Source organism: Anas acuta, chromosome 18 (assembly GCF_963932015.1).
Source record: "Anas acuta chromosome 18, bAnaAcu1.1, whole genome shotgun sequence".
NCBI lineage: Eukaryota > Metazoa > Chordata > Aves > Anseriformes > Anatidae > Anas > Anas acuta.
The window spans coordinates 9,497,337-9,510,397 of NC_088996.1; the positions used below are offsets into that span (position 1 = coordinate 9,497,337).

Consider the following 13,061-nt stretch of genomic DNA (forward strand, 5'->3'; position numbering starts at 1 on the left):
CGGCTCCGCAGCTCCGGGGGCCTGCCAGGAATTACTCACTTCTCCCTAATGGGTTATTAAAGGCGAATAAATAATGGGAAAAAAATCCGACGTAATTCATATTCCTGGAGTGCTCCTCGACAGCCCGGAGGAAAGTTTTAGGGTGCACAATGAGACGTGTGCCGAGGGGGGGAAGCGGAGCCACGGGGAACTCCCCCCAGCACCAAACCCCACAGCGGGGGGGCAGAAGCGTCCCCTGCGAACCAGCAAGCGCCGCGCCCGGGGCTGCTGCCCGTTACCTGTTCTTGCACTCCCAGCTTGCCTTTCTGGATAGAAAAGGGGTTAGGAGAGAAGAGGGGGTTACAAGAAAACAGGGGTAGGTCGAGAAGGGCCCCGCAGCACTGGGGCTAAGGCAGTGTGTACCCGCGGTGACAGAGCGCACTTGGATGTGATGGAAAGGGCTTTTGTGCTGAAGTTAAAGCCAGATGTCTCAGAGAGGGCAGAAAGGGAAGGGGGTGGTGAAGAGAAAGATGAGGTCGGGAGACGAGTGAGGCTCGGGGCATGCTGCACTTCGGAGATGTGCAGCTCGCTGCTGCCCTTTGCCACCTGCTCATCCCGACCTGCTCCATGCTCAGGAGAGTCTCATCGGGACCCCACATCACAGCTGACCTTCCCTGGGCACCCCAGAGCATCTTCCAGCAGTGGCTGCCTCCGTCCCACCTCATCCTGCAGAGCGTGGGGCTCCTGCACCCACAGCCGTGCTGCTCAGGGGATTGACTCCAGGTCCCTTGGGTGCCAGGAGCTGCTCCCAGCATCGCCGCCCACACCTCCACGGCTGTGACCAGGCTGCGAGCACGCTTCGGACCAAGCTGCTGCAAGCCCCATGGGCGAGCTTACCCCATTTTAGGGCCGCACAAAAGGGTCGGCGAGAGCTGGGGCCGGAGCCCCATCGGCCACCCCAAAGCACCCACCTTCGTTCCTGCAGCTCCCCCAGAGAAGGACGGGACTCAAAACCAAGGCTGACTTGACAATGAGGACGACAAAAAAGAAAGGAACGACACCAGCCCGACAACCCCCAAAAGCACGACAGCTACTACGATGGGAAGGGTGACCAGGCACCACGAGGGGACACAACCACGGGGGGCACGGGTGGGCTCATGCGCGGGCGTACGTACCGCCGCCGGGTCGACAGGCAGCTGAATACAGCTCAGCTGCCCGCTCGCGTCTTCTCGCTTGGAGATCTCCTGAAGGAGAAACGGGGGCAGGGAGGGGAGGGGGAAGGAAGGGGAAGGGGGGGTTCAATTTTCACACTTTCAACAGCAGAACGGAGCGGGGAGTCAAAAAAAAAAATCAATCAATCAATCAATCTGGGTAAAAACGAGGAGAGGCGGGGAAGGAGAAGGGCAGCGTGCGGCCGCGATGGAGAGCCGGCTCCGTGGGGAGAGGGTGGAAGACCTCAGGTGGAGCACAGCCCTCCAAAGAGGCCAGACTTACCTTTAAATTAAGTGTTTCAAACAGAGAGCTTGATTCAGCTCCTAAGTGATAATTGTGCTAATGAAACACCAGCTAATTATTGAAAACACGATTTTTTTTTTCCCTTTTTGCAGCTGCATAATGGGATCTCTATTTATTACGCCGTCATTAAGCAGCAATGGAGGCTTTTAATGAATGTTTGATTAACACAGTATCAGTCCTCTTACAGCCAGGTAAAATACCTCCAGCACCTCTTCATGGTGCCAGAAATCAGCATTTCCTGGCCCACTTGGAAAGCCCAAGGTATTTGCACCCTTCTGCTTGCCATCAGCCCCGGCAGCACTTGGGGAAGGAGGCACGGCCCTGGGCGCATGGTGTGGGGCACCAGGAGGCACAGGGTACCCCCTCCTCAACTGCTCGTCTACGTGGCAATGCCATTTTGCCCTTCTCTAGGCCGGGATGAAGAGTTTAAGACTGATCAGTTTGGGGGCTGAGTGGGAGAACAGTGTCTTGCAAGCCATGCGACGGACACTTAATTTAAAGTCTGTGCTTGTAAGAAAGAGAGAGGTGTGGACTAGCCAGTGAAAGGAAACACGGAGACACTTTACTCTCACAAGGACAACCCCAACAAAGCTCATAGGAATGCAAAAGGATGCAACAAAAACACCAAATCTCTACAAAGGGAAAATGAAGAAATCTTCTTCAGAAGAAGTCAAAGCCCTGTTTTCTGCTGGGACTGCTGCTACACCCAGAGCGCAGGCAGCATCCTTCCCGCAGGGGCCAGTGGGCATGCTGGGGGTGGCCCTGGGGGGGACACAAGGCAGGGAGAGGGCCAGAGCCAGGAGTGAGGGAGGACAAGGGAACACAAGACTGGGAGGATCACCAATGGAAGAGCACGCTTTGGAGATAATATTGTCAGGAAGTCCCTCGGGAGAGGAGCTTTATGTCTGACAGAGAGGAGTCATTGTTTGCTTCGAAGAGAGAAATCCCGAGGGCAGGGACCTGAGAGTTCAGGCAGCGATTTCAAATTAGCAGCTCCATCAAACGGAGTCCCCTGCTCACCTTCCCCGCATGAACACCAGACCCAAGTTAAATCAGAGAGCGCGCGTCCAAAAATAACCGCGTTGCATAAAGTCCTGCGTGTGCCTCTTTGCCTCTTGCACGAGAGAAGCAGGTTATCCAAAAAAAAAAAAAAAAAAAGGAGAGAAAAGAAAGGGAAAGAAACTCAACCCTGCAAAATATATTGCTCCATATTCAAAGTTTGGAACAGGTCCTTTTTGTTTCCCAACTGCTTATATACATCTGCTGCCTAGCAACTGGGGCTGCAAAGCCATGCACTAAAATTAACGAGGTGCTCGCAGATTGAGGGAAGGCAGTCAAGGACCAGGAAGATAAAGGCAGCAGCCCTGGGATTGAGTTTCAGCCCAGACAGCTGAAGGAGAATGGAAAAACACCTAGCTCAGGAGAAAGGCTGAGTGCAACCACTGGAGAGAGATGCAGGGGTTTGTTTTCTGCGAGAGGTGATCTCTCTATTAATTTTGCTTCGGAGAGGAGCCTTTGTGTGCTCGCTAGCAAAAACCAGAATGAGATGTGTTGGAGGAGCAAAGCTGAACAAACACAAAGCTGCGAGGCCGGAGCTGGCGGGTGAGGGTCTGTCTGCTGCAGCAGCGCTGGCTCCCACCACGGTGAGCTCAGGCTCCTGGCCTCGGCATGTGCTCGCTCCCCCTCTGCTGCAGAGAGCTCGGCTTCAGCCGAGGTTTGTCTTTATCACATTTCCATTTACTGGGGGAGCGCTGAGAGCTCAGGATAACAAGGACGTGGAAGGAAGGTGGTTACTAAAACACCATCCTAAAAGGCTGAGACATCAAACAGCACCATAAGCAGAGTCGCAGATTACACAAATCAAGTGCAAGCCCGCTGAAATTGCCATGGTTGGGCAGAATTAGCCCCAAAAGGCACAGAGGGGTCTGGGCTTCGGAGGCTGTGCTGGGTTCTGGTCCCTGTGCTCAAATCTCGGTCACAGCACGAGGAAGATGTACCCACAAGGACATGGCTGGAGGAATAAAATCGCAGAGCATTAAGGCAGGGCATGACCTTACAGCGAGCCGTGCTGTGGGACCAGCTGGCCGCAAAGCGAGCGTGAGAAATTGCTGCCCAGCGCCACGGGCGTGCGGGGTGCGCGGCTGAGAGCGTGCAGCGGGCGAGCTCGGGGGTGCTCATAGCGTGGGACCAGGCTGTGGAGCTGGTGCTGGCCAAGGGTGTCACTGCCCTCGAGGACTTGGGGGGCAGAAAATGGGACAATGCACTGTAAGGCAGCGAGACACGGGGGCTGTGGGGGCTCCTCCACCCAGGTGACCTTCGGAGAACCAATTTGCTAGCCTGAGCAAAGGGTCGGTTTCAAAGCTGTCATCACTCCACAAGCAGCAAGGAGATTTTACCTCTTCTTGCTCAGGCAAGGGAACATTGAGCTATTGAGGAGAACCTGGCAGTGACCTTCCCCTCAGCTGAATGGCAGGGGGGGAGTTACTGAGAGCAACAGCTACAGCAATAACAATTAAACAGGAAAGCACCAACACAGAGAGAGACGATACAGACAAAGAGAAAAAAATTCTTCTAGCTATCTTCTCCTGGTACGACCCCATTAATGTAACTCTAAACTGCACTGCAAAAATAATAATAAAAATAAATACGGTTCTGTGCACAGCCCTTCATAGGCTGCTCGGATAGGGTGATAAGCAACCAATCTTAAATAATATTCAGCCACCCCAGCACGCTTAATAAAAAGCAGAGATAACATGTAGAAGCACAACCCATACAAGCAGATCCCAGTGGATGGTTTTAGGGTATATATTCCTCCCTAAATCCCGGGTAGGGTGCAAAACCCCCTCGCTCCCACCAAGCATCTCCGAAGTTGGACAACCCCTGCAAGGCAGCGGGCATGGAAGGTCTCCATGCTGGGGACTGGCTGCCACGCTTGTTTGTTCCCAGCTGCACAGTCTGGGGGAAAAACGTGCAGCTCAAATCTACCCCCCTGCCCTTCATGAAAGCCCACAGCTGCCCCATGGAGGTTCCCAGCTGGCAGGGACAAAGCCCCATTCAAGTTAAACTGGGGAGAGCACCGCAGTGCTGGGGACAAGAGGAGCTCCATCAGCGCGGGCCATCAAATAGGCAATCAGACTAATCTCCCAGCAGCCTGCGTAAGTTTTCAGGAGGGGTTTAATCTAGCTCACAAGCACGGCAAGAAGCGTTTCAGAGACACTGTCATAGCAGTTATCCCAGCCGCAGTGCCTGACTCACCACTGACTTCTCCCTCCTGCATTAACGCTAACAATGCCTTTCATTTAAGCCCTTCGCTTAAAGGGCTTGCTGAATTAAATTGCACCCTAGCTAAGGAAAAAGAAGGGAAAAAAAAAGAAAAGATATTTTATATTTTTTTTCCTTCTATTTTTCCCCACTTCTTTTCTTGTACCACTCCAGCAGATTTATTGCTGCCCATTTCAGAAATCAAAATTCCTGGGTCTGGTTTGGAGGCCCTGAAAACTTTAAAGGACAGTGAAGTCACGAGCGTGAGGACATTACCTCCGTCTGGAAACCCTCCACCAGGATGGCCACCAGCAGGTTAAAGAGAACATAATTCCCAAACGTCATGAGAGCAATGAAGTAGAGAGCAGCCCAGGAGGAGGTAGATGCCATGCCGTTGTAGAGGACCTTGTTCCAGTCTTCCTGGGTCAAAATCTGCAGAGAAAATGTATCAGGACAGTGGAGACACCGGAGAACAGCGCACTGGGTGTCTGCTCTGGGTGGGCAGCCTGACGCACACAGGCACCCTGCTTTGGGGCTGCCACCCATAGCTATAACCACAGTCAGTATTTCTGACTCGGGGTTTCTCCTCATTAACCTTCTGATTTATTTGCTAATATGGCTTGAACCCCCCCATCCCCTCCCTCATGGTGTGAGGCCCTCTCCCTCCCATGGCAAGGAGTTTCGCTAAGCTCTATCGGATACTTTGGAAAGCATCCCCAGCCCCCGCAGCCCCAAAACCCACATGAGCTGGGTGCTTTCTGGTTTGTACCTGGAAAACGGTGACGATGGCCCAGAGCAGGGAGTCAAAGTTCTTCCTGTCGGGCAGCGTGTCGCCGTCTCGCTCGGAGGCAAACTTGCAGCCGAAGAGGTGCATCCCCAGGATGCTGCAAGGCAGAGCGCGGGCTGAACGGGGCCGGCGGTGAGGAGCAGCCACACGGCAGGGCTGACTGTGCCTCCTGACTTCAGCCGGGTGATTTTATTGATTTTTTTTTTTTTTTTTTTACAAGATGAATCATTCATTCAGTGAAAATCATACCTCAAGATCATGCAAACGGACTGTGAATTTGGGTCAGACCTGCCACATGGTTTCAGCCAAGAAGTGTGCCTGATCCTTCTTTTTCTTCTGCTTTGTTGTTGTTTTTTTTTGTAAGTCAAAACATTCTGTTTCAACATTTTCTAAACAAAATGTTTTGACTTTCTGTTTTGCAATGACACATTTTCAGCAAAACAGGCTAAAATTGAATTAGGAAGACAAAAAGGGTTCCTGTGAAATGCCTCAATGAAACCTATCAAGGGACCCACAACATCTTTCCTGATTCTGACAAGAAAACAGAATACCTTTCATTTCAGACTGATGCTAAAGGAATCATTTGTTTTCCCCTGCTCTCGGCCAGTAACCTGAATAATCAAATTATTCATAGCTCTGCTCGGCACTGTGGCAGCAAACGGTGTTTCAGAGCAAAGTGTCTCACTGGGGAAAGGCACATTGCTCCACGAAGGGACGGGCTTTTGTCAGCCCTCGGCTTGCAGGAGAAGCAGCTGCTACCAGGGCCAGGCTCTTTGTGAAATCTAGACCAAAACCCAAAAATTCAGGGTCACGCCAAGCTTTTTTTTTTTTTTCTAACATCCCTGCTACAGATCCTCACTTCTGCACAGAGGCCGGGCCAGAGCACGAGCACCAGCACAGCTGGCTGCATTTTAGGAACGCTGCCCTTCTCCTTGGCAGCATTTTTAGCACCTGGCTTTCTGCTTAGCTGTAAGCAACAGGACTGCTGTCTTGGGGGGATGTCAAGGAATCCTCCAGCCGAAAGATTTTCCTTGCAAATCGTCTTGCAAAGACAGATGTCTCAATTGGCTGGAGTTAAGAGGAATTATCCAGCAAGCCGCTGCCAGCACTGGCCAGCAATGGGGCTGCTAGCTCCAATGAGCCCTGGTAGGGACCCCTGAGCACCCAGAGCTCATGGCAGCAGGGCCCCATGTCTCTCACCCAGCACCCACCTAAAGATGAAGATGAAGAGCATCAGCAACATGCAGAAGGTGGCCACGTTGTCCATGGTCTTCATGAGGACGACGAGCTGGCGCTGGAGGGCTGGCATGAAGCGGACCAGCTTCAGCACCCGCATCAGCCGAAAGGTCCGCAGGACAGAGAGGCCCCCGCCCTGCTGGCCCACGATCTCCCACACGCTGAGGGGGGAAAAAAAAAGGTCAGTATGGGATGAGAAGGCAATGCCCGACGCAAAGGCACAGAGGAGAGGAAGGGAAGGAGAGGGGGGAAGAAGGATGGGAAGCGGGAAGCCGGCCCCGGGCAGAGAGGAGCTGCCAATGCCTCCTGTGGTTGGATGCCATCCAGGCTCACAAGGAGCAGAGCCCCACCGGAGTGTCAAGAGCACGCCTGCAAATCAGTGGCTGCAGCTGCAGGTGCAATTACAGCCTTTGCTCGTGCCAAAAGCCAGACAGCTACTTAATTGGGCACTGGTTGTGCCACTTGGATGCTAGACTTCCCAGGACATTGGGATGGATAGCTCTCTGTGCAGGCTTCTCTCTAAAATGGCCATAAAATAGCCCCAAGACATATATTAGTAATTGTATCTTTGTGCGTTAATTTACAGAAGTGACACAGGAAGGTATTTATGCCCACTCTCCATTATTTTCTGTTTTAATGAACCAGTCAAATGAGGGGAAACACGCATAAAGCAAGCTCTGGTTGCGTACCTAATCACCACGATGATCCCATCAAAGATGTTGTATGGATTCTTAATGTAGCCGAAGGGACCGTAAACAAGGACTTTCAGCAGCATCTCCAGGGCAAAGAGGCTCGTGAAGACGATGTTGCTGATCTCCAGGGCATTGGTAAGCTCCTCGGGCTAGGGAAGGCAGGGGAGGAAAGGGACAAGATCAGCAGCTCCGACCGCTCCGTTTGTTAGGCACGTGCACGCTTACACCTGAAATACATCAGCCCACATAATGGGTAGGGACACCGATGGAAACAGTGTAAGGAGGACGTGGCAACAGCTTGCTGAAAGCCCAGGAGAGAGCAGAAGAATGGCATTCGAGTATTTAAGTTTTATACGTCTGCTGTAAGCTGGGGAAGTAAATCCAGACATGGACTTCACGTAAAGCGCAGCTTTAGCACCACCACGGGAGGTTTGCATCGCAGCATCACGCACCAAGGTTTCATATCCTCCAACCCTCCTTAAACAGAAAGGAAACTCGGATGGTTCTCATGTAAATAGCATTTCAAGCCTGCCTTTTTATTTAATGTCTCATCAAAAGATTTAAGCTGAGATTTTCAAGAGCAAAAACGTTAGGTGTTATGCCTGAAACGTCTCAATAAAACCTCATTATCAGCAAGCCCTGAATTCCCCTCCTGCAAAAAGGGCACAATCCTGGCATTTCAGAATGGCAATCTAAAAATAGAGGTATGAAAAAACACAAACGACAAAACCCACAACAAACAGACTTCTCGTAATCTTAGACCTAAATTAATACTTTTCATGTTTTCCTAGCATATTTCACAGAGGGTTCCCAACAATGCCTGCAGACACCGAGCGCTGCGCTTTCCCCGGCGGGTGGGCGAGCATTATTGGAAAACATATGGCAGAAGACAAAAACCGACGGTGTAGTCTGTTCAGGATCAGACTCTTCATCGACAGGAAAGGCCGGAGCAGAGCCTGCAGCAGCAGAGCCCTTCTCCCCGCGTAACCCCAATGCACGGCCCCAATTTCATGACGCACGGGTTTAGGGTGGCTGCGCCAGGCGCAAAAGCCAAGGTGTGATGTGCATGGGTGGGATGCTGACTGCACCCACCACTTCCATAAAACACTTTTATGGCCAACAGCAGCAACAAAAACTTCCTACAGCACGCCAGGAGCTGCCAACGCCTGATCATGGGGCAGCACGAGCTGCAGAGATGTCCCAAACCCAACTCCAACCCAGCAGTGTGGGAGCTGCAAAGGGGTGGCTGGGGACAGGGTCACCACCTTGCTCACAGCATCATCAGCCATGGTTCGGAGGCTGAGAAACCCCAGTAACCAAAGCTTTACAGGCATACACTGACAAATAAACAGTTAAACCCACACGGGCTTTGAACTCCCTTTGTTTCTGCAGTCAGTGTCTCAGCACCAAGGCCAAGCCCTTTTAGCTCAGTTCCTCCAAGCCCGGTGTGATGGAAGATGGGGACCTAAACCTGCCTGCTGCTGTCTCAGCACACACAACCCCCAGGGACCTGCACTGATTCCGGTGGGAGCCTATGATGACAAAGCAGTGGTGCCAGCATAGCAAAGCGGGAAATGGCAGCATCAAAAAGAAAAAGTATCTGAAAAAAGAAAAAGGGGACAGTGGGGGGAGAGCTGGAATGTTTCCTGTGTCTCATACACGCTTGTGGAGGAGCAGATGCCTCGGCCAGGTTTGCCAAGCACACACCTGACATGATATAGAGCTGAAGTACAAATGCTCCCGATATTAAACACCGCGCTGCTCTAACATTGCAAACCTCTGGGAGCACCCAGACACAAAGTCACAAATAGGCCAAGAACCTGTATGTCGAGTTGCACCTCAGGATGATTTCAAATAGCTAAAAGCCTACATTAGTCAAAAAAAAAAGTCAACTCATTCAGAAGCACCCTGACACCGCGGTGCTGCTCTCATTACTGCAGTAATACTGTTGGGAAAAGCAGCGGGTTCCTGGAGGCTTTCCTTCTCGGTTCCTGGAGGTTTTCCTTCTCGCCCTTCAGCACCGCTAACCCAGCACGGAGGCTGGTGTCACCCGGGGCACCACGGAGCTCCTGGCCCAGCCTCCAAACCGATCAGTGTCGCAGCAGGGAGCGCAGAGGTTGCAGCTCGTGGCACCGGGGTGCCCGCAGCCATCGGGGGCACTACTGCTGGCTGCCGCCCTCCCAGCAGGGTCAGGACCCCAGCCTCCACTCGGAGAGGTGAGAGGAGATGAGTTCAGGGAAGCCAGGGGTGGGAATCAGCAGGGACTGATTCTGCTCATGGACAGAGAGGGCTCTGCTTTCCCCAGAAGCGGAGATGTTGTCCCCAAGGAAAGCACGGGCAGTGCCTTGCCAGATCTGAAAGGACAGCTTCTCCCGACTGTTTTGGAAACCAGAAGGGGCCAAAATCAGCGGGTGACCACAGACAGATCCCCACAGCCAGATCCACAGCACCAAGCCCTACTACGGCATGATGGATGTGCCACCGCAGTTCCCTGCTGCTGCTCAGCATCCTGCCCCCCACAGCCCCAGCTCCCGCTGCATTTACCCCCCCAAAAAAAAACCACCAGGACCCTGCTCCTCCTCCACGCACTCCTACTTCCCTTGCAGGAAAAGGATATTAACACTGGAGTCATTGGGTGCATACAACAAAAATGGGGAGTGGGATCTCCTGAAACAGAGCTGAGAATAACCCGAATCTGAGATGAATGGCCAAGACAGGTTGGAACGGGAAGGGAAGAGGAGACTTCTCCCCTGGGGCCAGAGACCATGGGGAGGGAGAGGCGAGGGAGAAGCGGCTGCTCCAGGCACTCTAGGGCCACGGAATTACTTTGTCCTGGGAAGCAGCAGGTCCCCGAGCAGCGGGTGGGGGTGACGTGAGCTACTTGAGGGGTTTCACAGTGTGCTCCCAGCAGAGGAGTCCCCAGCGCACAGCTCCCGGGCCCCTGCTCAGCTCTGGGTCCCTTTCCAGGGACACATCACCACTGCCAGCCCTTGGGGCGCTCGCCCAGGCCCTGGCCACAAGTGCTGCTTTCACACACACGGGAATTATTTCTGCAGATGGGAGCGGGCTGAGGCTGCGAACCTGCCGCAGGGGACGTGCATCCCGGCTGGCAGCAGGGCTTCAGGCCCCGGGGGCGCTTCCGAGAGCCCCCGCTGCGGGATTCCCAGAGAGCTGCAGACATGCACAGATAACAAGGCTGTTTAGGAGATGCTGCTGCCTTCGAGAAATCAAAAATGCGTTTGAGGCATCTTTCCTTAGACATCATTAAAATACTGCAGGGAAGTGGCTTCTCCGTCCTGTGGGAATTAAAACTGTCAGTCGATCCGAACCCAGACAGAGGAGTTTCAGATGTGGGGAACTGAAACACTGCATCTCCAAACTGAAACACTGCATCTCCAAATTTCTGCAAGCCCTCCCCCCGTTTCAGTCCCTATTCCCTTATCCATGCTCTGTACTGTAAATCATCTGAAATTAAAAAATATAAATAAGTCAGCTTGAAGAACACGAGCTTTTTGTTCCCCAAACGTTCAAATGGATGTTTCAAATATCTCAGACAACGTATTTCAATAGATTTTTTTTTTTTTTTGAAGCAAGTTCACTGAAAAAGCTTCCCTCCTACAACCAGCTTCAGTTTTGATAACTTGCCATTTTCTGGCACCAGCTGTCTCATCAAACCAGGACTGACCAGCTCTGGATGTAACACACCTGAGCGAGCCTGGGTCATGCGGCACATGGCTGGAGGAAGCAGCCTGCAGCATCTTCCCTGCAGGATCTGGCAGGCAGGGAGGTAAGCAGCATCGATCCTTTCACTAAGTGATGGATTTGGAAGAAGGAACCTGTCTGGGTTCGTTTTGTGTTGCAGGGAACCACAGCCCCGTGTAGGTCTGCACACTCAAGGTGCAAATCGCGCAGCTTTGTGCTGCACAAAGCCTCCTGCACGCTGCTCCATCACGGCGCATCTGCCAGAGTCACACTTTCCATTAAGAGAAGAGCCTGCTAATTTCCTCATCAGTAGCAGCAGTGACTAATTAAAAGGAAAGCATCCTATGATTAAATGAGCAGCACCCAGAAAGAACAAGATCCAAGCACACCTTGGGCATGGTGTGGATCACCAGCTCTTCCCACGAGTCCTCCCCATAAACACTGAATTTCGTCCCCAGGACATCTCACCCCGCTGGACACACAGACGTGGTGCCCTGGATAAATCATCCCCTGTTAGCTCTGTGCCTGTGCAGTGTCGATTTGTTGATGTACCCAAGAGCATGCTGATGAGCTCTGGCAGCACACACCACAGGAGAGGACAGCGTGGCACCTCTCACAGGCACCACACAGCAAACGAGCACAGCGGGGAGGAGGCTGGGGCACAGGAGGGGCGAGAAGGGCTGGAGACCTGGGGACTCGGAGGGCTCACCCAGATTTCGGCTCCACCAGGGAAAGACATTTATCCCATTCACCTCTCTGCCGATGCTTCCAGATGCTGGATAATGTTATCTCAGAGCTCAGCCAGCACTGTCCCCCTTTTCAGCACTCAGATATAAACTACAATGCATTATTTTGGTGTTTTGCATTTTTTTTTCCTTGTTAAACCAACTAGAAGTTCTCGAGCAAGGTTTCCAGTGGCAGAAGGGATGGGATGGGCTGGATTTCTATCTAGGTAACAGGGTGCTTTCCCCTCGCCCACAAACATGAGACAAAAAGCCCTCTGTCCTGCACAAAGGGATGCGTGGGGTGGCCGGGCAGGGGCAGGTCCCCTCTGAGCCCAAGGCTCCACTGCTGTGAGCGGATCCAGACCAGCAAGAAAACTTCGAAGCCATTCAAAGGACTGCAGAATAAAACCCTTCTGAAAGCATTTCCATGGCAACTAAAGCAAAATACCACAGAAAGAAAATAACGACCTCAGCTATTTCCCAGGAAACACCGACAACATTTTCCTGACTCATCACTTGCAGATTTTTTATATATATATACACACATAAGAAAAATCGCACGGGTCACGCAAACACGCGACTCTCCACGCTTCTCGGCCTGATGCCTCCCATCAGGATCCTCTCCGCCCTCCGCGTGTGGACACACCACATCCACCTCAAAGCGGAAGCCAGACCCTAATTCCCGGGGCAAAAAGCATGGAATTCAGATGAAGAGAAGCAGTGATTAACCAGCAGTCCGAGGCGCCCTTCCCTTGCCCTCTGCTGTGCCTGATTCCCCAGCGTTTGGGGCTGGCAGACCCCACAGAGCCCCGGCTGCCCCAAATCCACTTCAAGGCCCCCCGGTAAGCACCACTCTGCTCGGCTGCAGGCCCGCTTGCTATTTTATAAATAGAAGCTGGATCCGCAGATATTTTCAGCCGTGACATTCATTGTCTTTGAGGCTCCCTGGAAGGATTTGGGCGTTAGCTTTAGTCCTGGTTTGGCCGCACCAACCTGCCCTGCGCTCAACCAGAGCCTGCTGTGCTGCGATGCTTTCCCTACAGATTCTTTGTCCCGCCAACCTAAAAGAAAAAGTTCCCCTGGAAAATGACTCGGGAAGCAGCAGGACGGCAGAGCTTTTGCTCAGCTCCTCAGCCCCTGGGTTTGTCACCGCTTGTGGCCGTG

The 13,061-nt window shown here is 52.6% G+C and overlaps 1 protein-coding gene across 23 annotated transcripts in view; it reads right to left on the reverse strand.

Annotated features, from left to right (window-relative positions):
- The window catches only part of CACNA1G (calcium voltage-gated channel subunit alpha1 G), a 130,297-nt gene that overhangs the window by 60,058 nt on the left and 57,178 nt on the right, over nucleotides 1-13,061 (reverse strand). For 10 of the 23 annotated variants that reach the window (XM_068654821.1, XM_068654815.1, XM_068654820.1 and 7 more), the window contains exons 11-16: nucleotides 7,468-7,619; nucleotides 6,754-6,939; nucleotides 5,525-5,639; nucleotides 5,032-5,187; nucleotides 1,155-1,223; nucleotides 279-305 (exon numbers count right to left, since the gene is read on the reverse strand). In XM_068654821.1, the coding sequence (XP_068510922.1) occupies nucleotides 279-305; nucleotides 1,155-1,223; nucleotides 5,032-5,187; nucleotides 5,525-5,639; nucleotides 6,754-6,939; nucleotides 7,468-7,619 (705 nt within the window). The remainder of the gene's footprint in view (nucleotides 1-278; nucleotides 306-1,154; nucleotides 1,224-5,031; nucleotides 5,188-5,524; nucleotides 5,640-6,753; nucleotides 6,940-7,467; nucleotides 7,620-13,061) is intronic. The other 13 variants (XM_068654816.1, XM_068654824.1, XM_068654819.1 and 10 more) reach the window with 2 other exon arrangements.